This window comes from Mauremys mutica, chromosome 26 (genome assembly GCF_020497125.1).
Source record: "Mauremys mutica isolate MM-2020 ecotype Southern chromosome 26, ASM2049712v1, whole genome shotgun sequence".
NCBI lineage: Eukaryota > Metazoa > Chordata > Testudines > Geoemydidae > Mauremys > Mauremys mutica.
Window position 1 is genome coordinate 6,379,402 of NC_059097.1, and position 27,632 is coordinate 6,407,033.

Consider the following 27,632-nt stretch of genomic DNA (forward strand, 5'->3'; position numbering starts at 1 on the left):
TTGAGAAATCCCAGCAGCCCGGAACTAACGTGCCTGAAACGCGGGGTCCATTTGCTAGGTGTGGGCGGGAGGGGAGGGGAGGCGGGGGCTCTGCCCCTGCTCTGACACCGGGAGAACAGACGGGAGCATGGAGAGTCTGGGAACGCCAGGGCTGGGGAGATGATGTGTATGGGGTGGATAGACAGAGAGAGGGAGGTGTGTGGGGACGGGTAGATAGAAGGGGTGTAGGGGGATGGGTGGATAAAGGGTGTTTATGGGAATGGATGGATGGATAGAGGGTGTGTAGGGGGATGGATGGATGGATGGATGGATAGAGGGTGTGTACGGGGATAGGTGGATGGGTAGATAGAGGGTGTGTAGGGATGGGTGGATGGATGGAGGGTGTTTATGGGAATGGATGGGTAGATAGAGGGTGTGTAGGGATGGGTGGATGGATAGAGGGTGTTTATGGGAATAGGTAAATGGATGGATGGATGGGTAGATAGAGGGGGTACGGGGATGGATAGATAGAGGGTGTGTAGGGGATGGGTGGATGGATAGAGGGTGTGTATGAGGATGGGTGCATGGACAGAGAGAGGGTGTTTATGGGAACAGGTATATGGATGGATGGATAGAGGGGGGAACGGGGATGGATAGATGGAGGGTGTTTATAGGAGTGGGTGCATGGATGGATGGATGGATGGATGGATAAAGGGGGGAACGGGGATGGATAGATGGAGGGTGTTTATGGGAATAGGTACAAGATGGATGGATAGAGGGTGTGTAGGGGGATGGGTGAATGGATAGATAGGGGGATGGATGGATAGAGGGTGTTTATGGGAATGGATGGATGGATAGAGGGTGTGTAGGGATGGGTGGATGGATAGAGGGTGTTTATGGGAATGGGTACAGGGTGGATGGATAGAGAGAGGGTGTTTATGGGAATAGGTACATGGATGGATGGATAGAGGGGGGTACGGGGATGGATAGATAGAGGGTGTGTAGGAGGATGGGTGGATAGAGGGTGTTTATGAGAATGGGTACAGGATGGATGGCTAGAGGGTGTGTAGGGTGGATGGATGGATGGATAGAGGGTGTGTAGGGTGGATGGATGGATGGATAGAGGGTGTGTAGGGAGGTGGATGGCTAAAGGGTGTGTAGGGAGGTGGATGGATAGAGGGTGTTTATGGCAATAGGTACATGGCTGGATAGATAGAGGGTGTGTAGGAGGATGGGTGGATGGAGGGTGTATATGGGGAAGTGTGCATGGCTGGCTGGATCGAGGGGCCCTGAGGATGTGTGGGTAGATAGGTACAGGGTGTGTATGGATCCCATCGATGATTATGCCACAGAAATTAGCCGGCAGATTATACAAAAGACACCGAAAGAGATCAAGATAGAAGCTGCTGTGAGCTAAATCGATGGATCTAGGTTATAACGTCCCCCTTATTCGCTAGCCCTGCTCTGGTGCCCGCTCTGCGGCTGTAGCAGATGTTGGGGGAGGGGGGCAGCGGAGCTGGTAACACAGCCCTGTGCACTGAGAGCTGGGGCAGCTGTGGGGAGCCAGATGTTGAAACAGCTGTAAAGGGGGAACAGCGAGGTAGGGAAACATTCTAACAGCTGCATTGGTGGTTCAGTGGTAGAATTCTCGCCTGCCACGCGGGAGGCCCGGGTTCGATTCCCGGCCAATGCAACAGTGAAATCTTTTGTTTGGTTTTGTTTTCCTTGAGTTTCTACTTTTCCCAAGATCATGCACCCTCCACAGCGACTTAAAAACAGTCTCCACCCTCCACTTTCAGCCTTCTTCTGGCTTACGGCCATGGGGCAAGTGTGAAAAATCCAGGGATGGGGGAGGGTTTCATTGGCTATATAAGGCCAAAGCCCCTAATATCGGGACGGTCCCATTAATATCGGGGCGTCTGCTCACCCTACAACAGCAAAGCGGATGGTGGGATGCTGATTGGCTCTTTACGTTCCCACACCCTCTACCTATCCACTCCCACACCCCTCTATCCATCCATCCATGCACCCATTCCCATAAACACCCTCCATCTATCCATCCCCGTTCCCCCTATCCATCCATCCATTCATCCATCCATCCATGCACCCATTCCTATAAACATCCTCCATCTATCCATCCCCGATCCCCCTATCCATCCATCCATCCATGCACCCATTCCCATAAACACCCTCCATCTATCCATCCCCGTTCCCCCTATCCATCCATGCACCCATTCCCATAAACACCCCCGTTCCCCCCCATCCATCCATCCATCCATCCATGTACCCATTCCCATAAACACCCTCCATCTATCCATCCCCATACCCCCCATCCATCCATCCATCCATGCACCCATTCCCATAAACACCCCCGTTCCCCCTCTATCCATCCATCCATGCACCAATTCCCATAAACACCCTCCATCTATCCATCCCCGTTCCCCCCTATCCATCCATCCATCCATGCACCCATTCCCATAAACACCCCCGTTCCCCCTCTATCCATCCATCCATGCACCCATTCCCATAAACACCCTCCATCTATCCATCCCCGTTCCCCCTATCCATCCGTGCACCCATTCCCATAAACACCCCCGTTCCCCCCTCTATCCATCCATCCATCCATGCACCCATTCCTATAAACACCCTCCATCTATCCATCCCCGTTCCCCCCATCCATCCATGCACCCATTCCCATAAACACCCCCGTTCCCTCTATCCATCCATCCATGCACCCATTCCCATAAACACCCCCGTTCCCTCTATCCATCCATCCATCCATGTACCCATTCCCATAAACACCCTCCATTTATCCATCCCCGTTCCCCCTATCCATCCATCCATGCACCCATTCCCATAAACACCCTCCATCTATCCATCCCCGTTCCCCCCTATCCATCCATCCATCCATGCACCCAATCCCATAAACACCCTCCATCTATCCATCCCCGTTCCCCCTCCATCCATCCATGCACCCATTCCCATAAACACCCTCCATCTATCCAGCCCAGAGCCCAGGGACTAGCCATGGGAATGGTGGTTACTCACCTCTACATTCGGCACATGGTCCGTGATGCAGCCAACTTTGTGCCATGCATCCTGATTTTCAGTACACAAGGCGGCTAAGTCCGTCCGGCTCATCCCGGCCTGGTTTCCCGTCTCGCTGTCTTTCTGCGTGACATAAGCCCGGGGCTCCCATTTCTCTGGGCTTCTCAGCTGGCTGCTACAGCCGTGTTCTTTTATTATTCTCATCATCATTTTGAGGGGGGGGGTCTGGGTGATTTCCTTGCCTCCCTGGCCCCCGTTTCTCTAGCTCACCACCCCCAACCAGCGAGAAACACACAGAAAGATCTAACAGGCCTAATATCTTTCTTCCCCCTTTCCCCATGGGTAGGCCACACGGGTGACCATCCACCTCGAGCTGGTTAACCCAACCCCAGCCCAGATGATACCAGCGACACCAGCATCCCCAATCCAGTGGGAATCCCCAAAATATCTTTTCTCTGGAGCAGGGAAGCCCTCGTCTCCTTTGGGAGAAGAAGGGAACGCCTGGGCTGGTAGTTTTGGGCTTACCCCCAGCAGAAGGGAGCTCAGGTGGACGCTGGGATGGTGCCGAAGCTTTGCAAAGAAGGTGGTTTGCAATGAATGCAGCTGAGCGGTGTTCCTCTGCAGATGGGGTGGCCCGGCTTTGCTAAGGGAGAATGGGTGGCCCGGTGGGAGAATCCCTGCACCTGCAAATTCAATGCCTAACCAGCGCATAAGTACGGTGGTTGCGTTCACATTCCCTCCTGATTTCCAGTGCGCACACCCGGTCATGTCAGCTGTTCCCGGGAGACAGTCAAAAACCATGGAAATGCCAAATTACAGGGGATGCATTTTATTAGTTACGAAGGGTGTTTAAATCCCCCCGGGGGCTGGTTCCACTTATCCTTCGGCTTCTTTTTTTCTTCCTTTTCTTTCTTTCCGTCTCAGTTTTCCTCTTTCTTGCTTCCTTTCCAGTTTTTTAATTATTTGCTCTCTCTCTTTTTCCTATTTTCGCTCTTATTTTTCCGTCCTTCTTTCTCTTTTCTATCTTTCTTCATCTCTTCCTTCCTAAACTTTTCCCACTTTCTTTGTTCCTTTGTCTCTTTCCCAGTTTCCCCCTTTTTTTGGTCTTTTTCTCCCCCCACCCTCCACAACCCCCCGCGCCCCTCATTCCTCCAGCTGACACCGCCAGAGGCTCGCCCCAGCTTTCACCAGCAGAGAGACTCCCCGAGGGAGCCCCAGTCCCACCTGAACTTTCTACAGCCAGACCCCGGGGGCCCAAGCTGGAGGGGGTGTCTGGGGGGGGGGATTCTGTAGGGCAGGGCTCTGTGCCCATGGGGGGAGCCTGGGTCCCCTACACAGAGACACCCGCAGGGAATCACTGCCACCCCCCCCCCATCCCGGGAGCTCCGCTCCCCCCGCCCCCCCCAGCCCCAGCCCAGCGGGGGGAGCCTGGGAACCTGCCCGGCGTGTGCGTGTCAATTTCCCTCCTTTGAAAGTGACACGATTGCGCCGAAGCGCCCCAGGCTTCACACCTGGAGCCATCAAGGGGGGGCAGGGAGGGGAGCATTTGCTGGGGGGGGTCAAAGGGGGCTGTTCACCCCCCCCCTCGGTCCTTGGTTCCCCCCCCCCAATTTTTCATAGGTTCCCCCCAAGTCTTTACAGGCCGCGATATAATCACCGGTAATATCCACAGTCTGACACAATTCCCCCCCCCCCCACCGGCCAGGAAGTTTTCTGAGTTAATGCCAAGGGCCCCTTGGGGGCCACCCTGTCCCTGGGGGAGAGAGAGAGAGAGAGAAAGAAAAAGAAAATCTAGGAAAGAAAGAAAAACGCCCCCAAGAAAGCGAGAGGCGACCCAGCCTGCGAGGCCGCCCGAGGAAGACAAAGGGGGAAGGGCAGAGCCAGACACTGAACCAGCCGGGGAGATTCAGCCTCTTTCTTGCAGCCCTGGGGGCCCCTGCCCCCTTTCCCTGCTCTGCAAAAGGGGAAACTGAGTCTGTGCATTGGCCGGGAATCGAACCCGGGCCTCCCGCGTGGCAGGCGAGAATTCTACCACTGAACCACCAATGCTACAGCTGGAGGGAACTTGCCACTGCCATCCCTTTACAGCTGTTGTCACATCTGGCTCCCTACAGCTGTTCCACATCTCGGGCCTTCAGAGCACACGTCTCACTGCATTCTCCCATGCGGCTCCCCTCCTCTGGGTAATCCTCCAGTGATCCATCCTCCGTTGCCCAGTCCCAGCTTCTGGCAAACAGTAGCTAGGGACACCATCCTGGCTCAAAGCCATCGACGGACCGATCCTCTATCATAGAATCTCAGGGTTGGAAGGGACCTCAGGAGGTATCTAGTCCAACCCCCTGCTCAAAGCAGGACCAAACCCAACTAAATCATCCCAGCCAGGGCTTTGTCAAGCCTGACCTTAAAAACCTCTAAGGAAGGAGATTCCACCACCTCCCTAGGGAACCCATTCCAGTGCTTCACCACCCTCCTAGGGAAAAAGTTTTTCCTAATGTCCAACCTAAACCTCCCCCTCTGAAACTTGAGACCATTACTCCTTGTTCTGTCATCTTCTACCATTGAGAACAGTCTAGATCCATCCTCTTTGGAACCCCCTTTCAGGTAGTTGAAAGCAGCTATCAAATCCCCCCTCATTCTTCTCTTCTGCAGGCTAAACAATCCCAGTATCCTCAGCCTCTCCTCGTAAGTCATGTGCTCCAGCCCCCTCATCATTTTTGTTGCCCTCCGCTGGACTCTCTCCAATTTATCCACATCCTTCTTGTAGTGTGGGGCCCAAAACTGGACACAGTACTCCAGATGTGGCCTCAACAGTGCTGAATAGAGGGGGAATGATCACGTCCCTCGATCTGCTGGAAATGCCCCTACTTATACAGCCCCAAATGCCATTAGCCTTCTTGGCAAAAAGGGCATTCACCAGCGCAGTCCCCCTAATGCAGCACTTAGCGTACCTCTGCTCAGACAGATCCCAGGCAAACTCCTTCTGTTTGCCGCTCTGCTGTTCGCTGCTCTATGACTTTATCTAGTTCTTTTTTGAACCCTGTTCTAGTCTTGGCCTTCACAGCATCCTCTGGCGAGGAGTTCCCCAGGTTCACTGCGCGTTGTGTGAAGAAATGCGTCCTTTGGTTCCTTTCAAACCTGCTGCCCATTCATTTCACTGGGTGACCCCCTAGTTCTTGTGTAGTAACAATTCCTTATCTACACTCTCCACACCAGTCATGATTGTATAGACCTCTCTCATATCCCTCCTTAGTCGTCTCTTTTCCAAGCTGAAACGTCCCAGTCTTATTAATCTCTCCTTATACGGAAGCTGTTCCATGCCCCCTCATCATTTTGGTTGCCCTTTTCCAAACCTTTTCCAATTCCAATATCTCTTTTTTGAGATGAGGCCACCCTATCAGCTCGCAGTATTCAAGGGGTGGGCACACCATGGGTTTATATAGAGGCAATCGGATATTTTCTGCCTTATTATCGATCCCTTTCTTCATGATTCCCAACGTTCTGCGAGACGTGGGGGGCCAGGAGCTTTGACTTGAAATCACAGTAATAATTATCACTGTAACTCACGCTCAGAAGCCCAGAGAAATGGGAGGATCGCAGGTGTTTGAAGGGAGGTGTATGAAAAGAAAAGGTGTGTTTGCAATTGGGGTTGGGGGGTGTTGCAAGCTTTGCACGGATCTGACTTTCAGAGAACGCTCCACGCCGAGGTCTCTTCCGTGAGCGGGAACGTCGAAAGACGTCAAACGAAAAGGCAAGCGAGAACGTCGGAGCGATGAATTATGTCCTGACTGACAAACAACCTCCCCCCGTAACACATCTCGGCACGACAGCATTATGCCGCACCCGACAACGCAGGCACAGAACGACGCAAGGCACAGAAGCGCGCCAGGCGCTGAGGAGAAAAACGCATGCCACCGAGCGAGCCGACGCGATGACTCAGGTAACCGATGCTGCCTTTATTGCATGGTGCCACCGAAGAAGGGACGCCAACGCTGGTGACATGATACTACACATGTCTTTGACCAATAAGAAGGGTTAGAATCGGGGGTGGATGCAGAGGCCCCGTTCAGCGGGCCCAGGAGGGTTGGGTTATTGGGGTTAGGAGGAGGGAAGGAACCGGTGAACGGGTCATAAAAATCACAATTCTGGGTCAGACCAATGGTCCATCCAGCCCTGTGTCCTGTCTTCCGAGAGTGGCCAATGCCAGGTGCCCCAGAGGGAATGAACAGAACAGGTGATCATTGAGTGATCCACCCTGTTGTCCATTCCCAGCTTCTGGCAACCAGAGGCCAAGGACGCTCAGGGCTGGGGGGGGCGGGGGGGGGGAGTGTGTTGCCTCCCTGATAGCCATTGCTGGCTCTCTCCTCCATGAACATCTCTAACTCTTTCTTGAACCCAGTTACACTGCTGGCCCTTCACAACATCCCCTGGCGAGGAGTTCCACAGGTGGCGTGAAGAACTACTTCCTTGGGTTTGTTTTAAACCCGCTGCCTGTTCATTTCAGTGGGTGAGCCCGGCTTTTGGTGTTATGTGAAGGGGTAAATAACCGCCCCCCCCTTAATTCACTTTCTCCACACCCGTCATGATTTTATAGACCTCTATCATATCTCCCCTTGGTCGTCTCATTTCCAAGGAGAAAAGCCCCAGACTTTTTAATCTCTCCTCCTCCGGAAGCTGTTCAGGGCTGCAGGGCAGCTTAACAGATACTCCTGGTTCTACAGCGTCCCTCGGCCCGCTGCTACCTCTCGGCCCGGCTGTTCCTCTCAAGTATTGATGCCATGTGTAGGGATGTCGGGTGCAGGGGGGGGGTGCCTGGCTTCCTGCCCTATTGATGGCAGGCGCCACCCCTGAGTTACCAGGAGATGTTGTGAACCAGAAGTATAACTGGGTTCAAATATAAGTTCCTGGAGGATAGGTCCATCAACGGCTATTAGCCAAGATGGTCAGGATGTCCCATGCTCCGGGGGTCCGCAAATTTCTGTCTGCCAGATGCTGAGGCTGGACAACAGGGGAGGGGGTCACTCGAATCCGGCCTCCATCATTTTGCGGGGGACACATCGAGTCGTAGAAGAGCAGGGCCGGAAGGGACCTCAGGAGGTATCTAGTCCAACCCGCTGCTCAAACCCACTCCCTCCCGCCCCGACGGTCTGTAATTTTGTCGATGCCGTATGGATCCCTTGCTCTGGTCCCATGTCACGGTGCTCTCTCCGCTTGTCGCACGCCGCGGCTCGGAGGTGGCGCTGGACACAAGTCTGGCTCCTTTCTGCAAGCCATAAGAGGCCTCGGTGTCTATCTCACACACACACACACACACACACACACACTCCTGAGTCTACAATGTTCCTCGGAGGAGGGGAGCCGCATGGGAGAATGCAGTGAGACGCGTGCTCTGAAGGCCCGAGATCTGGAACAGCTGGAGGGAGCCAGATGTGACAACAGCTGTAAAGGGAGGGCAGTGGAAAGCCCCCGTCCAGCTGTAGCATTGGTGGTTCAGTGGTAGAATTCTCGCCTGCCACGCGGGAGGCCCGGGTTCGATTCCCGGCCAATGCACAAGACTCAGTTTCCCCTTTTGCAGAGCAGGGGCCCCCAGGGCTGCAAGAAAGAGGCTGAATCTCCCCGGCTGGTTCAGTGTCTGGCTCTGCCCTTCCCCCTTTGTCTTCCTCGGGCTGCCTCGCAGGCTGGGTCGCCTCTTGCTTTCTTGGGGGCGTTTTTCTTTCTTTCCTAGATTTTCTTTTTCTTTCGCTCTCTCTCTCTCTCCCCCAGGGACAGGGTGGCCCCCAAGGGGCCCTTGGCATTAACTCAGAAAACTTCCTGGCCGGTGGGGGGGGGGGAGGTTGTGTCAGGCTGTGGATATTACCGGTGATTATATCGCGGCCTGTAAAGACTTGGGGGGAACCTATGAAAAATTGGGGGGGGGGGGGAACCAAGGACCGAGGGGGGGGGTGAACAGCCCCCTTTGACCCCCCCCCAGCAAATGCTCCCCTCCCTGCCCCCCCTTGATGGCTCCAGGTGTGAAGCCTGGGGCGCTTCGGCGCAATCGTGTCACTTTCAAAGGAGGGAAATTGACACGCACACGCCGGGCAGGTTCCCAGGCTCCCCCCGCTGGGCTGGGGCTGGGGGCGGGGGGAGCGGAGCTCCCGGGATGGGGGGGGGGGTGTGGCAGTGATTCCCTGGGGGTGTCTCTGTGTAGGGGACCCAGGCTCCCCCCATGGGCACAGAGCCCTGCCCTACAGAATCCCCCCCCCCCCCGACACCCCCTCCAGCTTGGGCACCCGGGGTCTGGCTGTAGAAAGTTCAGGTGGGACTGGGGCTCCCTCGGGGAGTCTCTCTGCTGGTGAAAGCTGGGGCGAGCCTCTGGCGGTGTCAGCTGGAGGAATGAGGGGCACGGGGGGGTGGGGGGGAGAGAACCCCCCCCCCAACTCGTGACTGGCAGATCCCAGGGGCCCAAAAATCTCCCCCTCCCAAGGAAAAAGTGATTCCAAGAAAGTTGGGCGGGGGGAGGGGAAGCGGATTCTTCCTTCTCCCACCCAAATGCGCTGATGTAGCCAATACCTCTCCCAGCTGCGTCTGAGCCCAGTGGCTACCAGTCACAACCAGCAGCCCCAGTGGGGAGAGGGCAGAATGGTCCCCGCGGGGGCACCCGTGCCTGGGGGGGGAGAAGCCAATCCCCGGGTGCAGGGAGCTTTGTGGAGTTCTAGCTGCAGGTTTAAACGTGGGCTCTGAAAGCCAGGGAGCTGGAACAGCTGGAGGGAGCCAGATGTGACAACAGCTGTAAAGGGAGGGCAGTGGAAAAAGCCTTCCAGCTGCAGCATTGGTGGTTCAGTGGTAGAATTCTCGCCTGCCACGCGGGAGGCCCGGGTTCGATTCCCGGCCAATGCAAGGGGGGATATTTTGGTGCATCCCCATGGCTCCATTTCTTCCCTTCCTCCTGCATTTTTTTTTGCTTTTCCCCTGATTTTCCTTTTATTCTCTTGCTTCCGTCTTTCTCATTTTCCTCTTTCTTTCTCACCCTTCCTGGGGGTCCATTTTCCTCCCTCTTTCCATCTTTCCCGGGTGTTTTTTCTGCTTCTTTTCCTACTATTTCTTATTTTTCTCTTCCCCCTTACTCGGCTTTTCTCCCCCCAAACCTGGCCACCCCCCTTCCGCTCCAGAGAAGGCCGGTACAAGGAGGAGAGAGGTAAATTGTTCTCCTTAACCCCTGAGGACAGGTGCGACGCAATGGGCTGAAACTGCAGCCAGGGCGGTTGAGGTGGGACATTAGGAAAAACTTCCTGGCCGGGTGGTCAAGCGCTGGAATAAATTGCCTAGGGAGGTGGTGGCATCTCCATCGTTGGAGGCTTCTAAGAGCAGGTTGGACGAACACCTGTCCAGGATGGTCTCTAGATCATAGAAGATCAGGGTTGGAGGAGACCTCAGGAGGGATCTAGTCCAACCCCCTGCTCAGAGCAGGACCGATCCCCGACTGAATCATCCCAGCCAGGGCTTTGTCAAGCCGGGCCTTCAAAACCTTAGTCCTGGTTTTTAACTACTTAAAAACCGGATCGAGGTCCCTTCCAGTCCCGTGATGCTGCGCTTCCCGCCCCAGAAGATGCCAGCGGCCACCGGGGCAGAGGAGCCAAGGGGAGCCTGCAGCCAGCCGGGCAGGGCTCTGGTCCCATGGGGTGAGGTGCCCTGTAAATAGACACCCTCACCCCCACCTTTGGATATAGCCACGCGGTGTGTGTCGTTCCACACACACATGCATAAGGTCTCCCGACCCCCCCAGGCCCAGCGGTGGGAGCCTGGAAAGGCCACCCCGATTTGCGTGTCAATTCCTCCCCCCCCCCCCCTTTGATCCAGCCTCTACAAGTGCCGAGGTTGCTCCAAAGGGAGCCCAAGAGGCTCGACACCTGGAGCCCCCGGGACGGGGAAGAGAAGCCCCTGCCCAGGAAAGGGGGGCAGCTCCCTGCACACTCCCACCCCTGGGGGGGGGGGGTCTGGGCCACATGGCCCCTAAGGGGCTGGGCTGCAGCTGGTCTCAGGGTCAGGCAGCAGCTGCTCCAGGGAGCGAAGGGAAAATCTGGAGTCAGACCTGTCCTGGACCAGACACAGAGTGAACACAGCAACCCCCGGCACTACTGCCCCTGAGACACACTTAACACAAAACACACCCACGTGCCCTCAGACACACGCTAACACAAAACACACCCACGTGCCCTCAGACACACGCTAACACAAAACACAGCCACGTCCCCTCAGACACACACAAAACACACCCACGTCCCCTCAGACACACACTAACACAAAATACACCCACGTGCCCTCAGACACACGCTAACACAAAATACACCCACGTGCCCTCAGACACACGCTAACACAATACACAGCCACGTCCCCTCAGACACACACAACACAAAACACGTCCACGTCCCCTCAGACACACGCTAACACAAAACACAGCCACGTCCCCTCAGACACACACTTAACACAAAACACACCCACGTCCCCTCAGAGACACGCTAACACAAAACACACCCACGTCCCCTCAGACTCACGCTAACACAAAACACACCCACGTCCCCTCAGAGACACGCTAACACAAAACACACCCACGTCCCCTCAGAGACACGCTAACACAAAACACACCCACGTCCCCTCAGACTCACGCTAACACAAAACACACCCACGTCCCCTCAGACACACGCTAACACAAAACACACCCACGTCCCCTCAGACCCATGCTAACACAAAACACACCCACATCCCCTCAGACACACACTAACACACCCACGTCCCGTCAGACACACGCTAACACACCCACGTCCCCTCAGACCCACGCTAATACAAAACACACCCACATCCCCTCAGACAGACACTAACACACCCACATCCCTTCAGACACACACTAACACAAAACACACCCACGTCCCCTCAGACCCACGCTAACACACCCACGTCCCTTCAGACACACACTAACACAAAACACACCCACATCCCCTCAGACGCACACTAACACACCCACGTCCCCTCAGACCCACGCTAACACAAAACACACCCACATCCCCTCAGACAGACACTAACACACCCACGTCCCCTCAGACCCACACTAACACACCCACGTCCCCTCAGACAAACGCTAACACAAAACACACCCACGTCCCCTCAGACCCATGCTAACACAAAACACACCCACATCCCCTCAGACACACACTAACACACCCACGTCCCCTCAGACCCACACTAACACACCCACGTCCCCTCAGACGCACGCCAATGCAAAACACACACTTCCCCTCACACACCCTACCTTCAAACACTCATAAACACACACATCCTTACGCTCACATACCAGACCCACATTAACTTGAAACAGACACACTCTTTTACACACACGCACACACACACACAGGTTGCTAACTTTCTAATCACACAGAATCAAATACCCTGGCCCCGCCCCTTCCCTGAAGCCCCGCCCCCACTCACCACTTCCCCCCTCCCTCAGTGGCTCTCTCTCCCCCACACTCACTCCCTGTCGCAGGGCTGGGGCAGGGGGTTGGGGTGTGGGAGGGGGTGTGGGCTCTAAGTGGGGGTGCGGGCTCCCGGGTGGGCCAGAAATGAGGGGTTCAGGGTGTGGGAGGGGGGCTCCAGGCTGGGGCAGGGAGTTGGGATGTGGGAGGGGGTGAGGGATCTGGCCGGGGGTGCAGGCTCTGGGATGGGGCCGGGGATGAGGGGTTTGGGGTGCACACTGGCTCCACACTGCCCCGCGGAAGCAGCCAGCAGGTCCGGCTCCTCGGCGGAGGTGCCAGGAGGCTCCGCGCGTTGCTTTCGCCCACAGGCTCTGCTCCCCCAGCTCCCATTGGCCACGGCTCCCCCTCTCCCCCGAAGCCAGCAGGCCGGTGCTCGGGGCTCCTCCAGCTGCGGTGGGGGGTGCTCGGGGATCCAGCGGATGAGGGGGTGTGTGGAAGGGGTGAGGGAGGGGCGGGGCCTCCGGGGGAAGGGGCGGGGCCAGGGGCTCCCTTCCCCAAACTGCAGGGTTCGTGCACCACGCACGAGTAACACCACGCTCCCCAATCCACGGGGCATCCCAGATCCTTTCTCGGGTGCCTGGCTCCCTGGGCTGGCCAAGCCGTAGCGGGAATTCCCGTGGGCCGGGCCGGTGGCTTCGTGGCTTCACCCGGAGGAAGAGGTCTTCTGTGCATGCAGCTGACCTGCAGTGATACGATTAAGGCCCTTCATTTTCGGGTTTTCTTGTATTTACTTTTTCCCGGGGACTCATCAGGGTTTATGAAGCCTCCTGGCCAAAAAAAAAAATCGGTGCTAAAAACGATGTTTCTGGGTCAACAGCAGGGGCGTTTTGAAGAGCATCCCGTAGATTAATGCCACCTCAGAGCCTGCGTCCGCCCCTTTGCTTACTGTGTGTGCCTCCTAGACGTAGAGGTTTCTAAGGTCCGGCTTGACAAAGCCCTGGCTGGGAGGATTTAGTTGGGGATTGGTCCTGCTTTGAGCAGGGGGTTGGACTAGATACCTCCTGAGGTCCCTTCCAACCCTGATCTTCTGTGATTCTATGAAAGCCCTGGATGGGATGATTTAGTTGGGGTTTGGTCCTGCTTTGAGCAGGGGGTTGGACTAGATACCTCCTGAGGTCCCTTCCAACCCTGATCTTCTCTGATTCTATGAAAGCCCTGGCTGGGATGATTTAGTTGGGGATTGGTCCTGCTTTGAGCAGGGGGTTGGATCACTAGATGACCTCATAGACGTTAAGGTCAGAAGGGACCATTATGATCATCTAGTCTGACCTCCTGCACAACGCAGGCCACAGAATCTCACCCACCCACTCCTGGAACAAACCCCTGACCTGTGTCTGAGTTGCTGAAGTCCTCACATCGTGGTTTGAAGACCTCAAGCTGCAGAGAGTCCTCCCGCAAGTGACCCGTGCCCCACGCTGCAGAGGAAGGCGAAAACCCCCCAGGGCCTCTGCCAATCTGCCCTGGAGGAAAATTCCTTCCCGACCCCAAATATGGCGATCGGCTAAACCCTGAGCACGTGGGCAAGATTCACCAGCCAGACACCCAGGGAAGAATTCTCTGTAGTAACTCAGATCCCGTCCCATCTAACATCCCATCACAGACCACTGGGCATATTTACCTGCTGATAATCAAAGATCAATTAATTGCCAAAGTTAGGCCATCCCATCCTACCATCCCCTCCATAAACTTTTCAAGCTCAGTCTTGAAGCCAGATATGTCTTTTGCCCCCACTGCTCCCCTTGGGAGGCTGTTCCAGAACTTCTCTCCTCCGATGGTTAGAAACCTTCGTCTGATTTCAAGTCTAAACTTCCTGAGGTCCCTTCCAGCCCTGATCGTCTGTGATTCAATGAGTAATACTCAGCCTTGCTTCAGCGGGCAGCGTTGCATCTACACCCAGAGATGAACTACCTGAAAGGGGGTTCCAAAGAGGATGGATCTAGACTGTTCTCAGTGGTAGAAGATGACAGAACAAGGAGCAATGGTCTCAAGTTGCAGAGGGGGAGGTTTAGGTTGGACATTAGGAAAAACTATTTCCCTAGGAGGGTGGTGAAGCACTGGAATGGGTTCCCTAGGGAGCTGGTGGAATCTCCTTCCTTAGAGGTTTTTAAGGCCCGGCTTGACAAAGCCCTGGCTGGGATGATTTAGTTGGGGATTGGTCCTGCTTTGAGCAGGGGGTTGGACTAGATACCTCCTGAGGTCCCTTCCAACCCTGAGATTCTATGATTCTATGCAGCATGTGGCATTTTCCTAGCAAAGCAAGTTACTTTTTTGGGAGGATAGATTTGAATGGTATAAAAGTAGGGTGAAAAACGGGAAAAATCCTGAATAATCGTTCTGGTAAAACCCAGGATTTTTCCCGGTCAAGCTCGGTTTAAACTGAAAACGAAGGGGCGGCGTTAACACGGGCTGGGCTAGCCAGCTGCAGCGTTGCTGGTTCGGCGACAGAATTCGCGGCTGCCGTCCAGTGCTGTCTCTCAAACCTCCCTGATTTCTTGCGGTTGCTTCTCCAACGTCCCCTTGGCCCACTGAAAAAAATCAAGCTGGCTTTTCTTGCATTGCCATTACGTAGAGAACGGAAACGTAAGCACCCAGGGAGCAAATATTTAATATCTAGCAAAGAACTTCGGCTCGAAACTGAAGCTAGAGAAATTGAGGATGGAAATGAGCCGTGTGTTTTTAAGAGGAAGCGTCAATAACGAGGGGAACAATTTAGCAAGGACTGGGGAGGCTTCCCCGTTGCGAGGAATTTTTAAATCCACACGGTGTGTGTGAGGGGGGGTGGAGGTGGTAGAAAGGCCGGGAGGATACACGGATGTGTGTGTAAAATGGAACGGGAGGAGGGGCAGAAAATTCACCCCTTCGCCTCAGTGCCGGGAGGGTCTCCTTGGCCGAGTGTGGCTTGGCAGGGCCCTGTAAACTCACGCGATCGGGGTTGGAAGCCTGACGCGTCAAGCGGGGGAGGCATTTCACAGCTCCCGCGCCTCAGTTTCCCCCCATTTGTGACAGGGGAGGCAACGCTCCCCCGGCTCTTTCGTGAAGCACTTGGAGATCACTGGGGTCTTCAGCGCCCCGAGCCGGCGGCTGGTTTCGCCTGGGGGGCGCTGAAGTCACGAGCCCTCCGCTAGAGAGATCCCTCCCCGTCCCCTCAATGAGCTACCGCGTTCGAACTGCGTGACTCGCCGTGCCCAGCCCCCCCACCCATAAAATGCCCAGCGCCTTGCACAACACCACCCCAGCCCGGCGCCGCCCTGCCCACAGCCCCACAACTGCCCAGCACCCCACACAGAACCCCCACCCCCTAGTGCCCCAACACACAGATCTCCTCCGGAGGTGCACTGGGGACTGGCCAGGGGGCTGAGACCGAGCAGGAGCGGGGGGGGGCAGGGGGGTCTCGGGGCAGGCCGGGGCCCCTTCTGAGCACGGGCTCCATTGCACCACTGGCACCATTGCAAACCCGGCCGTGGGGTTGGGGGGGGGAGCAGATCCCACGCCGGGAACTCGGGGGGGGGGCAGAGTATCCCGCGCGTGCCCCACCCAAAGAGCCGCCACGCCCACTCGGGGGGCAACGCAGCCCCCCTTTTCGCCGCCCCCCCCCGCCCACACACCCCAGTTTCGACACCAAACTCGCAGGCAGAGCCGAGATCCGTGAGTCCGCATTCGGATTTTTTATTTTTCAGAAATACACAGATGGGGAAACGGGGGTGGATCGGGAAATCCATATATACAAGGAGGGGGAAAAAAAATACCTCCACTCCTCTCCCCTTCCATCCCTCCCCCCCCCCAGCAGGGCCGCCCAGAGGATGCAGGAGGCCCTGGGGCAACGCAATTTCGGGGGCTATTATCTTGCTTGACCAGATAAGTGTGAAAAATCGGGACAGGGGGGTGAGCGGGGTAATAGGAGCCTATGTAAGAAAAAGCTCCAAAAAATCAGGACCGTCCCTATAAATCTGGTCACCCCCAACCCCCCCTGCTCAAAGCAGGCCCGGTCCCCAACTAAATCCACCCGGCCCGTAACAACATTTTAACAAAAAATCACGGCGGGACGGGAAGAGAAATCAGCGTCTTGATTTGCCGGCGGCTTTGGGATTCTCACCCCCCCCGGCGTTTCTCCCCATGCCGGGAGCGAGCGATTTATCGGTTTGAAAGGAAAATATTACAAAGTTGCAGTAACCACGCAACCCCCACCCCCCCAAAAAAATAACCCACCCTCCCCAAACATCCCACCCCCCATAAACCTCCTACTATACAATATATAGAGAATTTAATATACACTCTATGGATTTACAAGGGGGTCCCCGGCCCCTAGGGCCATGGTCTCCAGACGTTGAGCTCCGGGGGCTGGCCGGCAGAGTTCTGTGAGCCGCTCAGCTTGTCCCGAGGGCCTTTGGCGGAGTCGCCCGGCTGGGCCCGGCCGGCCGCGAGGCTCTGCAGTCTGTGGCCGGCGGGGAAAGCCGGCGCCGGGTGCAGGACGCAGGCGGGGTCCCCGAGCGGCGGGCTGCCGCCGGGCCAGGCGGCGCGGGCGTACCCGCCGCAAGCCGGGTCGGGGACGGGGCTGCCCGTCGGCGGCTCCCGGGCGGTGAGTTTTTCCATGCAGTGGCAGATGCGCTCCATCAGGTAGGCCTTCTTGCCGGCGCAGATGCCCGGGCTGGAGCGGAGGAAGTGCGTGGCCTGGCTCAGGCATTCCCGGTAGCCGCTGTGGTACCTCTGCAGAAAGGTGTCCTCTCGCCTCGCCGGCTCTGTGGGGCGTTGCAAAAACCGCCAACGACAAAGGGGGGCGGATTAGCGAGGGATCGAGCAAAGGGCGGGGGGGGCAACGGGGGCACGTGCCGCCGATCCCCAAAGCGCTGGGGACGGGACGCCCGGCACCCTGCAGACTGAGAAACCCACCCCCGGGTCTGCTACGGCGGGGGAGGGGGGGGTCTTCGCCCTGGGCCGAAGCCAGTTTTAAATGGGGAACATGCACAGGGTCAGATCCTCAGCTGGTGTAAATTGGCCCCGCGGGCTCCGGAGACTCCCCGACGTTAAGGTCACATGGGAACACCGGGGATGCCAATTTCTCCGCAAAGCTGGGGTGAGTTGCACCTCCCGGCGAGCTGGCGTCAGGGAAATACACTGCAGGCCTCACTGAGATCTCGCTGACGACGGTTTTCTACTCATGTAAACCAGCCGGCCCCAGTGGGTGAGTGAGAGGAGAACCAGCCCCTGTGACTCAAACGGACTGACTCCAGATTTACCCTGGGGTAAGCGAAATGAGAATCAGCCCCCAAGAGTCAAGCGGACTGACTCCAGATTTACACCGGGGTAAGCGAAATGAGAATCAGCCCCCGTGACTCAAGTGGACTGACTCCAGATTTACACTGGGGTAAGCGAAATGAGAATCAGCCCCTGTGATTTAAGTGGACTGACTCCAGATTTATCAGGGTAAGTGAGAGGGGAATCGCCCCCTGTGACTCAAGCGGACTGACTCCAGATTTACACCAGGGTAAGCGAGAGGGGAACCAGCCCCCGTGACTCAAGCGGACTGACTCCAGATTTACACCGGGATAAGTAAAATGAGAATCGGCCCCTGTGATTTAAGTGGACTGACTCCAGATTTACCGGGGTAAGTAAGAGGGGAATTGCCCCCTGTGACTCAAGTGGACTGACTCCAGATTTACACCAGGGTAAGTGAGAGGGGAATCAGCCCCCATGACTAAAGTAGACTGACTCCAGATTTACACCAGGGTAAGCAAGAGGAGAATCAGCCCCTGTGATTTAAGCAAACTGACTCCAGATTTACCGGGGTAAGCGAGAGGGGAATCAGCCCCCCCGTGACTCAAGCGGACCGACTCCGTGTGTGATTAAAATCACAACCAGGCCCCACCAGTTGGGCGTGACCCAGTGGAAATGAACAGCAAAACTGCCCTGGATGCCAACGCCGAAGCAGGTCTCGCGGCCAAGCGACGTAGTTCTGCCTGGAGCTGCCGCCCCTCTCCCAGAGCCCCATGCAAAACCCCGGAGGCCGGATTCAAAAGCCAAAAGTCACCGAAGGTGGAGCTGGCTGGTTGGGGCTGGGGGACGTGAAAGCCCAGGTGAGCTCCTGCTGGTGGAGTGGGAGCTGAGTCCAGAGCGGGGGACTTCATTTCCTGCCCAGGTCCCTAGCAGGGAAACTGAGGCAGGTCTACACTTAAGGATGGCAGCTCGGTGGAGGGGAGACATCTGGAGCTCCGTCTACACCCAGGGTACCCGCGTCGCTGCGGGGGTCCCGGGGTGGACCGTTTACACCGCTGAGCAACGTAGTTCTACCCACCTAGTGCAGGACCAGGCCTGAGATCAGGATCTGGCCCTGCGGCCGGGCCGACCCCAGACAGGAGTGTGAGACTTTAAAAGCCTGAGCGGGGTGAGTGACGGGTGCTATGGGATGGAGTTGTGTGTACACACACACACACACCAGCGCTCATCCTGTCCAGTAGGGGGCAGCAGGGACACCCACCCACCTACTCCCTAAGGAGTCCATGGCAAAACTCTTGGGCCAAACCCCCTTCCCTTCCCAAGTGAGCCAGTCTAAACACCGGGCTGCTCCCGATTTACACCAGAGAGAGAGGAGAACCTCCAACCGGTGCCAATCCGGATTCAGGCCCGGCAGAATGAGCCCCCTGGACTCCAATGAGGCGACCTCCTCTCGACCCAGCGCAAATCCGGAGTCACGCCACGGGTCCCACTCCCCCCGTCGCTCGCCCCGGTGTAAAACCCCAGACGCCCAACGGAGGAGCTCCGGATTTACACCGAAGCCAGGGAGGACCCCAACGGCGCGACGCCAAGTTGGCCCAGCTGAGCATCTGCCCGGTCCAGGCCGAGGTCCCCGGGGGAGTCTAGGGGGGCACCGAACCCCCCCCCGTCTCAGGCCTCGGCCTTGGTCTCCGCAGCCGTGCCCCCCGCCCGCCCCGTAAAGGGACCCCCCCCCCCGGTTCGTTCACACTTGCTAGCCGGTCGCCGTAGTCGTATCTGGTCCGGGCCCAAGTTGGGTTGGCCAACGGGCCGCCCCACGCTAGAGGCAAGGAAGTGGAGTAGCCGGCCGCGCCGAAGGGGGATACCTGCAGGAGGCTGGGTCCTCACAAAGTGAACCGTTTTTTGTAAAATTTCGGCCTTTTCCACTTTGGGGTTTTTAAGTCTCTGCAAGAACAAGAGCAACACGAAAGAGAGAAGGAGGGAAGGAGAAAGCGGAGGGAAAGGAGGGAAAGAGAGAAAGAGAAAGCAGCGTTGGATCATTCGGTTTGGGGCAGCGGCGGAGGGGCTGGGAGGAGCAAATCCGAATTGGCTTACCTCGTCCTGGGTGGCTTCTAACAGGAGGAGCCGGAGTCGCTCCAGGCTCCGGTTCATACGGTCCCGGCGCCGCTTCTCCATCAAGGGTTTCAGGAGCTGGAAGGGGAGAGGGAAGGGAAAGGGGGGGCGGCTTTTGAACGGGAACACCCCGGAAGCGCGGGGAGCTCCGGAGCCCCCCCGGATCCGGAGTGAGACCCGAAGCGAGCGGACTCCGGACTCACCTTCTTGTCCTGTTGGCGGTCCCACTGGGCGCTGCTGCTCATGGTGGCGGAGGCCGGGCTGGGGGGGCGGCCGGGGCCCGGCGGCCCCTTTATGAGCCGGCCCCCGCCCCAGGCCCGGCCCCCGCCGGCGCCGCCCCCCGGCCTTTGATCCGCCGCCGGAGCGTGGCCGGCCCCCGGCCCCCCCGCGGCGCGGCACACGAGTGGGGCCGGCCCGCGGGGGGAGAGCGGCCCCTTGCCCCATAGGCCTGACCCCCAACCTGCCCCTGCAGCCCTTCCCCACAGCCCTGACCCCCAACCTGCCCCCGCAGCCCTGACCCCCAACCTGCCCCTGATCCCCCTTCCCCGCAGCCCTGACCCCCAACTTCCCTCCCCTTCCCCGCAGCCCTGACCCCCAACCTGCCCCTGATCCCCCTTCCCCGCAGCCCTGACCCCCAACTTCCCTCCCCTTCCCCACAGCCCTGACCCCCAACCTGCCCCTGATCCCCCTTCCCCGCAGCCCTGACCCCCAACCTGCCCCTGATCCCCCTTCCCCGCAGCCCTGACCCCCAACCTGCCCCGATCCCCCTTCCCCGCAGCCCTGACCCCCACCCTGCCCCGATCCCCCTTCCCCGCAGCCCTGACCCCCAACCTGCCCCGATCCCCCTTCCCCGCAGTCCTGACCCCCAACCTGCCCCGATCCCCTTCCCCGCAGCCCTGACCCCCAACCTGCCCCGATCCCCCTTCCCCGCAGCCCTGACCCCCAACCTGCCCCGATCCCCCTTCCCCGCAGCCCTGACCCCCAACCTGCCCCGATCCCCCTTCCCCGCAGCCCTGACCCCAACCTGCCCCGATCCCCCTTCCCGCAGCCCCGACCCCCAACCTGCCCCGATCCCCCTTCCCCGCAGCCCTGACCCCCAACCTGCCCCGATCCCCCTTCCCCGCAGCCCTGACCCCCAACCTGCCCCGATCCCCCTTCCCCGCAGCCCTGACCCCCAACCTGCCCCGATCCCCCTTCCCCGCAGCCCTGACCCCCAACCTGCCCCGATCCCCCTTCCCCGCAACCCTGACCCCCAACCTGCCCCTGATCCCCCTTCCCCGCAGCCCTGACCCCCAACCTGCCCCGATCCCCCTTCCCCGCAGCCCTGACCCCCAACCTGCCCCGATCCCCCTTCCCCGCAGCCCTGACCCCCAACCTGCCCCGATCCCCCTTCCCCGCAGCCCTGACCCCCAACCTGCCCCGATCCCCCTTCCCCGCAGCCCTGACCCCCAACCTGCCCCGATCCCCCTTCCCCGCAGCCCTGACCCCCAACCTGCCCCGATCCCCCTTCCCCGCAGCAGCCCTGACCCCCAACCTGCCCCGATCCCCCTTCCCCCCAACCCAGAACCCCAACCAGCCCCTGATCCCCCTTACCCGCAGCCCAGACCCCCAACCTGCCCCTGATCCCCTTCCCCGCAGCCCTGACCCCCAACCTGCCCCGATCCCCCTCCCCCGCTGCCCTGACCCCCAACCGGCCCCGTTCCCCCTTCCCCGCAGCCCTGACCCCCAAAGTCCCTCCCCCGCCCCTTCCCCGCAGCCATGACCCCCAACCTGCCCCGATCCCCCTTCCCCACAGTCCTGACCCCCAACTTCTGTACCCCCATCCCTGCCCTCTCCCCCACTTCCCTACAGCCTTGCCCAGAACGTCCCTACAACCATGACCCCCAACTTCCAGACCCGTCCTTGCCCCGACCCCCACTTCCCCTCAACCCCCCATTGCCCCACCCCATGCTCATCTCTCCCCAGCCCCCCGTTGCCCCACACCTATGCCCATCTCCCTCACCCCAGCCATCCCTACAACCCAGCAGTTCCCAGCCTGTCACCCCCCACTCCACTGCCCAGCTTCCACGGCCACCCCACAGCCCACACCAGCATGAGCGAGGGGTGAATTTGCCCCCACTGGAGTGGCTCCTGATTTACACCAGGGGTGAAACGGCCCCAGTGATTCCAGTGGAGTGACTCCTGATTTACACCAGGGGTGAGTGAGGGGTGAATTTGCCCCGACTGGAGTGACTCCTGATTTACACTAGGGGTGAGCGAGGGGTGGAATGGCCCCAGCGATTCAAGTGGAGTGACTCCTGATTTACACCAGGGGTGAGCGAGGGGTGAAACAGCCCCCGTGATTCCAGTGGAGTGACTCCTGATTTACACCAGCGGTGAGTGAGGGGTGAATTTGCCCCCACTGGAGTGACTCCTGATTTACACTGGGGTGAGCGAGGGGTGAAACAGCCCCAGCGAGTCCAGTGGAGTGACTCCTGATTTACACCAGGGGTGAGCGAGGGGTGAAACGGCCCCAGCGAGTCCAGTGGAGTGACTCCTGATTTACACCAGGGGTGAGCGAGGGGTGAAACGGCCCCAGCGAGTCCAGTGTAGTGACTCCTGATTTACACCAGGGGTGAGCGAGGGGTGAAACGGCCCCAGTGAGTCCAGTGGAGTAACTCCTGATTTACATTAGGGGTGACCGAGGAGTGAAACGGCCCCAGCGATCAGTGGAGTGACTCCTGATTTACACCAGGGGTGAGCGAAGGGTGACTTTGCCCCCACTGGAGTGACTCCTGATTTACACTGGGGTGAGCGAGGGGTGAATTTGCCCCCACTGGAGTGACTCCTGATTTACACTAGGGGTGAGCAAGGGGTGAAACGGCCCCAGTGATCTGACTCCTGATTTACACCAGGGGTGAGCGAGGGGTGAAACAGCCCCAGTGAGTCCAGTGGAGTGACTCCTGATTTACACCAGGGGTGAGCGAGGAGTGAAACGGCCCCAGCGATTCAGTGGAGTGACTCCTGATTTACACCAGGGGTGAGCGAGGAGTGAAACGGCCCCAGTGAAGTGACTCCTGATTTACACCAGGGGTGAGCGAGGGGTGAAACGGCCCCAGTGACGTGACTCCTGATTTACACCAGGGGTGAGCGAGGGGTGAAATGGCCCCAGTGATCTGACTCCTGATTTACACCAGGGGTGAGCGAGGGGTGAAACGGCCCCAGTGAGTCCAGTGGAGTGACTCCTGATTTACACCAGGAGTGAGCGAGGAGTGAAACGGCCCCAGTGAGTCCAGTGGCGTGACTCCTGATTTACACCAGGGGTGAGCGAGGAGTGAAACGGCCCCAGCGATTCAGTGGAGTGACTCCTGATTTACACCAGGGGTGAGCGAGGGGTGAAATGGCCCCAGCGAGTCCAGTGGCGTGACTCCTGATTTACACCAGGGGTGAGCGAGGAGTGAAACGGCCCCAGTGACGTGACTCCTGATTTACACCAGGGGTGAGCGAGGGGTGAAACGGCCCCAGTGACGTGACTCCTGATTTACACCAGGGGTGAGTGAGGGGTGAAACGGCCCCAGTGACGTGACTCCTGATTTACACGCAGATCACATACAAGCCTTGCAGCTGATTTCAGCGCCTACTCTTGTCACGTTCACCGGACAGTAGATTTTTATGTTATTTTTTTTAAACCAAGCTGGATTTTACCCCACTAGGGGGTTGAAATCAAGAAAGCGAACTGGCTACTGTGGGAAAGCAATTTGTTGGTCCAACCCCCCCGCCCCCAACCTATCCCCAGGGCCCCACTCCCCAGCGGAGGGAAAATCCCCTGCCTGGGGTATGTTGGGGCCCTGAGCGCCAGCTGTGGGCATTAGCGGAGGTGCCAGGGGCCTCTCACGCATGACAGAAGCTGCAGCGAATATGCAAGAGGGTGGTGCAGGGGAGGCCATTGTCAAGCTAATGGCTCAGGAAGTCCCCGCGGGGAGGCTGGAATTAACCTCGGAAAGCTTGGGGCAACCCCTCGGCCGGGGTAAATCTGGCCTCAGTGGGGCTATGGCTGATTGACACCAGCTGGGGTCTGGCCCTATTGACTCCAATGCAGAGACGCCCATTGACCCTAGCTGGGATCTGGCCCCATTGACTCCAATGGAGAGACGCCCATTGACCCCAGCTGGGATCTGGCCCCATTGACTCCAATGGAGAGACGCCCATTGTCACCAGCTGGGATCCGGCCCCATTGACTCCAATGGAGAGACGCCCATTGACACCAGCTGGGATCTGGCCCCATTGACTGCAATGGAGAGATGCCCATTGACACCAGCTGGGATCCGGCCCCATTGACTCCAATGCAGAGACGCACATTGACCCTAGCTGGGATCTGGCCCCATTGACTCCAATGGAGAGACGCCCATTGACCCTAGCTGGGATCTGGCCCCATTGACTCCAATGGAGAGACGCCCATTGACCCCAGCTGGGATCTGGCCCCACTGACTCCAATGGAGAGACGCCCATTGACCCCAGCTGGGATCTGGCCCCATTGACTCCAATGGAGAGACGCCCATTGACCCTAGCTGGGATCTGGCCCCATTGACTCCAATGGAGAGACGCCCATTGACACCAGCTGGGATCTGGCCCCATTGACTCCAGTGGAGAGAAGCCCATTGACACCAGCTGGGATCTGGCCCCATTGACTCCAATGCAGAGACGCCCATTGACACCAGCTGGGATCTGGCCCCATTGACTCCAATGGAGAGACTCCCATTGACCCCAGCTGGGATCTGGCCCCACTGACTCCAATGGAGAGACGCCCATTGACACCAGCTGGGATCTGGCCCCACTGACTCCAATGGAGAGACTCCCATTGACCCCAGCTGGGATCTGGCCCCACTGACTCCAATGGAGAGACGCCCATTGACACCAGCTGGGATCTGGCCCCACTGACTCCAATGGAGAGACTCCCATTGACCCCAGCTGGGATCTGGCCCCACTGACTCCAATGGAGAGACGCCCATTGACCCCAGCTGGGATCTGGCCCCATTGACTCCAATGGAGAGACTCCCATTGACCCCAGCTGGGATCTGGCCCCACTGACTCCAATGGAGAGACGCCCATTGACCCCAGCTGGGATCTGGCCCCATTGACTCCAATGGAGAGACGCCCATTGACCCCAGCTGGGATCTGGCCCCATTGACTCCAATGGAGAGACGCCCATTGACACCAGCTGGGATCTGACCCCATTGACTCCAGTGGAGAGACGCCCATTGACACCAGCTGGGATCCGGCCCCATTGACTCCAGTGGAGAGACGCCCATTGACACCAGCTGGGATCTGGCCCCATTGACTCCAATGCAGAGACGCCCATTGACCCCAGCTGGGATCTGGCCCCATTGACTCCAATGGAGAGACGCCCATTGACACCAGCTGGGATCTGGCCCCATTGACTCCAGTGGAGAGACTCCCATTGACCCCAGCTGGGATCTGGCCCCACTGACTCCAATGGAGAGATGCCCATTGACCCCAGCTAGGATCTGGCCCCATTGACTCCAGTGGAGAGATGCCCATTGACCCCAGCTGGGATCTGGCCCCATTGACTCCAGTGGAGAGATGCCCATTGACCCCAGCTGGGATCTGGCCCCATTGACTCCAGTGGAGAGATGCCCATTGACCCCAGCTGGGATCTGGCCCCATTGACTCCAATGGAGAGACGCCCATTGACCCCAGCTGGGATCTGGCCCCATTGACTCCAATGGAGAGATGCCCATTGACCCCAGCTAGGATCTGGCCCCATTGACTCCAGTGGAGAGATGCCCATTGACCCCAGCTGGGATCTGGCCCCATTGACTCCAGTGGAGAGATGCCCATTGACCCCAGCTGGGATCTGGCCCCATTGACTCCAATGGAGAGACGCCCATTGACACCAGCTGGGATCTGGCCCCATTGACTCCAATGGAGAGACGCCCATTGACACCAGCTGGGATCTGGCCCCATTGACTCCAGTGGAGAGATGCCCATTGACACCAGCCGGGATCTGGCCCTTGCTGGACTGTAGGTCGGGCTGGTATGTGTTCCCCGCGGTACGGCCGATATCTTATCCCGTCGCGTTACTGAGTCACCGTGGCCAATTCCCCCTCACTCACCCCAGTGCAAACCAGGAGCAACTCCGGCCAACGGGGCCCCTTTGCTGTGGGGCCGGAGCACCACCCCCCGCTGACTCGAGTGTGTGTGTGGAGGGGGTTGTCGGCAGGTCTGAGCTATTTATTACCCTTTGTTGCCGGCTTGTGTCTCGTGGGAACCTGCGGCGGGGAGGACTTCCCAGTGTCGTAAAACCGAGGTGTGAGGCCCGGTGGGGGAGGCCCCCCCCCCCAGCTCCAAGACTAGTGAGACGAGAAGTTTCTCATGGGGGCCCGGCCTGGGGGGGGGAAGCCTGGCACGTCATGCACTGCCATATCCACCCATTCACAGACACACGAGTACATGCCCGGAGTAGTTAGCCGACCAGGCCTGAACCCCGGCGTTCAGCCGCTGGACAAATTCTTCCAGCCACTGCCTTGGAGAGCTTTGTTCCCCGACAACGTGTAAATGGGTCAAGTCCAGAGCAGACCCAAGGGATCTCCCCAAACTGGGGGACCGGGCAAATGAACGGCCGATTAAATTCACGGTTGAGCCATGCAAAGTGCTGCACATTGGAAAACATAATCCCAGCTGTCCCGATAAAACGATGGAGTCTGAATTCGCTGGTACCACTCAGGAGAGAGATCTTGGAGTCACTGTGCATAGTTCTCGCTCAATGTGCAGCGGCAGTCAAAAAAAGTGAACACTATTAGAAACCATTAGGAAAGGGATAGAGAATAGGACAGAAAATATCCTATTGCCTCTGTATAAACCCATGGGATGCCCACACCTTGAATACTGCGTGCAGATGGGGTCGCCCCATGTCAAAAAAGAGATATTGGAATTGGAAAAGGTTCAGAAAAGGGCAACAGAAATGATTACGGGTCTGGAACGGCTTCCGTATGGGGAGAGATTAAAAAGACTGGGCCTTTTCAGCTTGGAAAAGAGACGACAAAGGGTGGATATGACAGAGGTCTATAAAATCATGACTGGTGTGGAGAAAGTAGATAAGGACGTGTTCTTTACTCCTTCTCATAACACAAGAACTAGAGGTCACCCAGTGAAATGAATGGGCAGCAGCTTTGAAAGGAACAAAAGGACGTATTTCTTCACGCACCGCACAGTCACCCTGGGGAACTCCTCGCCAGGGGATGTTGCGAAGACCAAGACTAGAACAGGGTTCAAAAAAGACTTAGAGAACTTCCTGGAGGACAGGTCCATCCATGGCTGTTAGCCACGATGGCCAGGGATGCCACCTCATGCATGAAGCTGTTGGCCCACCTCCCACAACCAGTCCAGCCGGCCTGTGCCTTCAAAATGCCTGATGTTCCCCTGATCCGCCAAGCCGGCTTGAATCCGTCAGGCCAGCTGCTGAGACGTCCAACCCGTTGGGAAGCCTGGTAGCCTGTTCTCCTAGCTCTCCCCCCCGTTCATAGGTCATAGCTAAGCAAGCCTATGGAGAGACAGCATCGGCCTTCCGGATTCTGGCCCCAGCTCTGGGAGCCGACTGGGGTCTAGTGGTTAGAGCGGGGGAGGTAAGCCCCAGGACTCCTGGGTTCTCTCCCTTGCTGTGCTGTAGGGTCTAGTGGTTAGAGCTGGGAGGTTGTGCTTAGAGTAGGGCTGGCTGGGAGGCAGGACTCTGTGACCCGCCTGGGGAACAGAAATTTGACAGGGGGCTGGATGCTGGCGCCAGAC

General features: G+C 57.9%; 1 protein-coding gene and 4 non-coding genes across 5 annotated transcripts; 3 read left to right on the forward strand and 2 right to left on the reverse strand.

Annotated features, from left to right (window-relative positions):
• The first annotated feature begins 1,601 nt into the window (after window positions 1–1,601).
• On the forward strand, window positions 1,602–1,672 carry TRNAG-GCC. Its single transcript has one exon. It is a non-coding gene; the product is annotated as a tRNA-Gly (tRNA).
• A 3,333-nt stretch (window positions 1,673–5,005) lies between these two features.
• TRNAG-GCC lies at window positions 5,006–5,076 on the reverse strand. The gene has a single exon. It is a non-coding gene; the product is annotated as a tRNA-Gly (tRNA).
• Window positions 5,077–8,503: 3,427 nt separating this feature from the next.
• TRNAG-GCC lies at window positions 8,504–8,574 on the forward strand. The gene has a single exon. It is a non-coding gene; the product is annotated as a tRNA-Gly (tRNA).
• Window positions 8,575–9,832: 1,258 nt separating this feature from the next.
• TRNAG-GCC lies at window positions 9,833–9,903 on the forward strand. Its single transcript has one exon. It is a non-coding gene; the product is annotated as a tRNA-Gly (tRNA).
• A 6,921-nt stretch (window positions 9,904–16,824) lies between these two features.
• Window positions 16,825–20,155, reverse strand: HES7 (hes family bHLH transcription factor 7). Its single transcript, XM_045000104.1, has 4 exons — window positions 20,054–20,155; window positions 19,833–19,928; window positions 19,604–19,682; window positions 16,825–17,266 (listed from the first exon to the last, which is right to left on the reverse strand). Exons 1-4 carry the CDS (start codon window positions 20,093–20,095, stop codon window positions 16,833–16,835), a joined length of 651 nt encoding a protein of 216 aa, XP_044856039.1. The 5' UTR covers window positions 20,096–20,155; the 3' UTR covers window positions 16,825–16,832.
• Window positions 20,156–27,632: the final 7,477 nt, after the last annotated feature.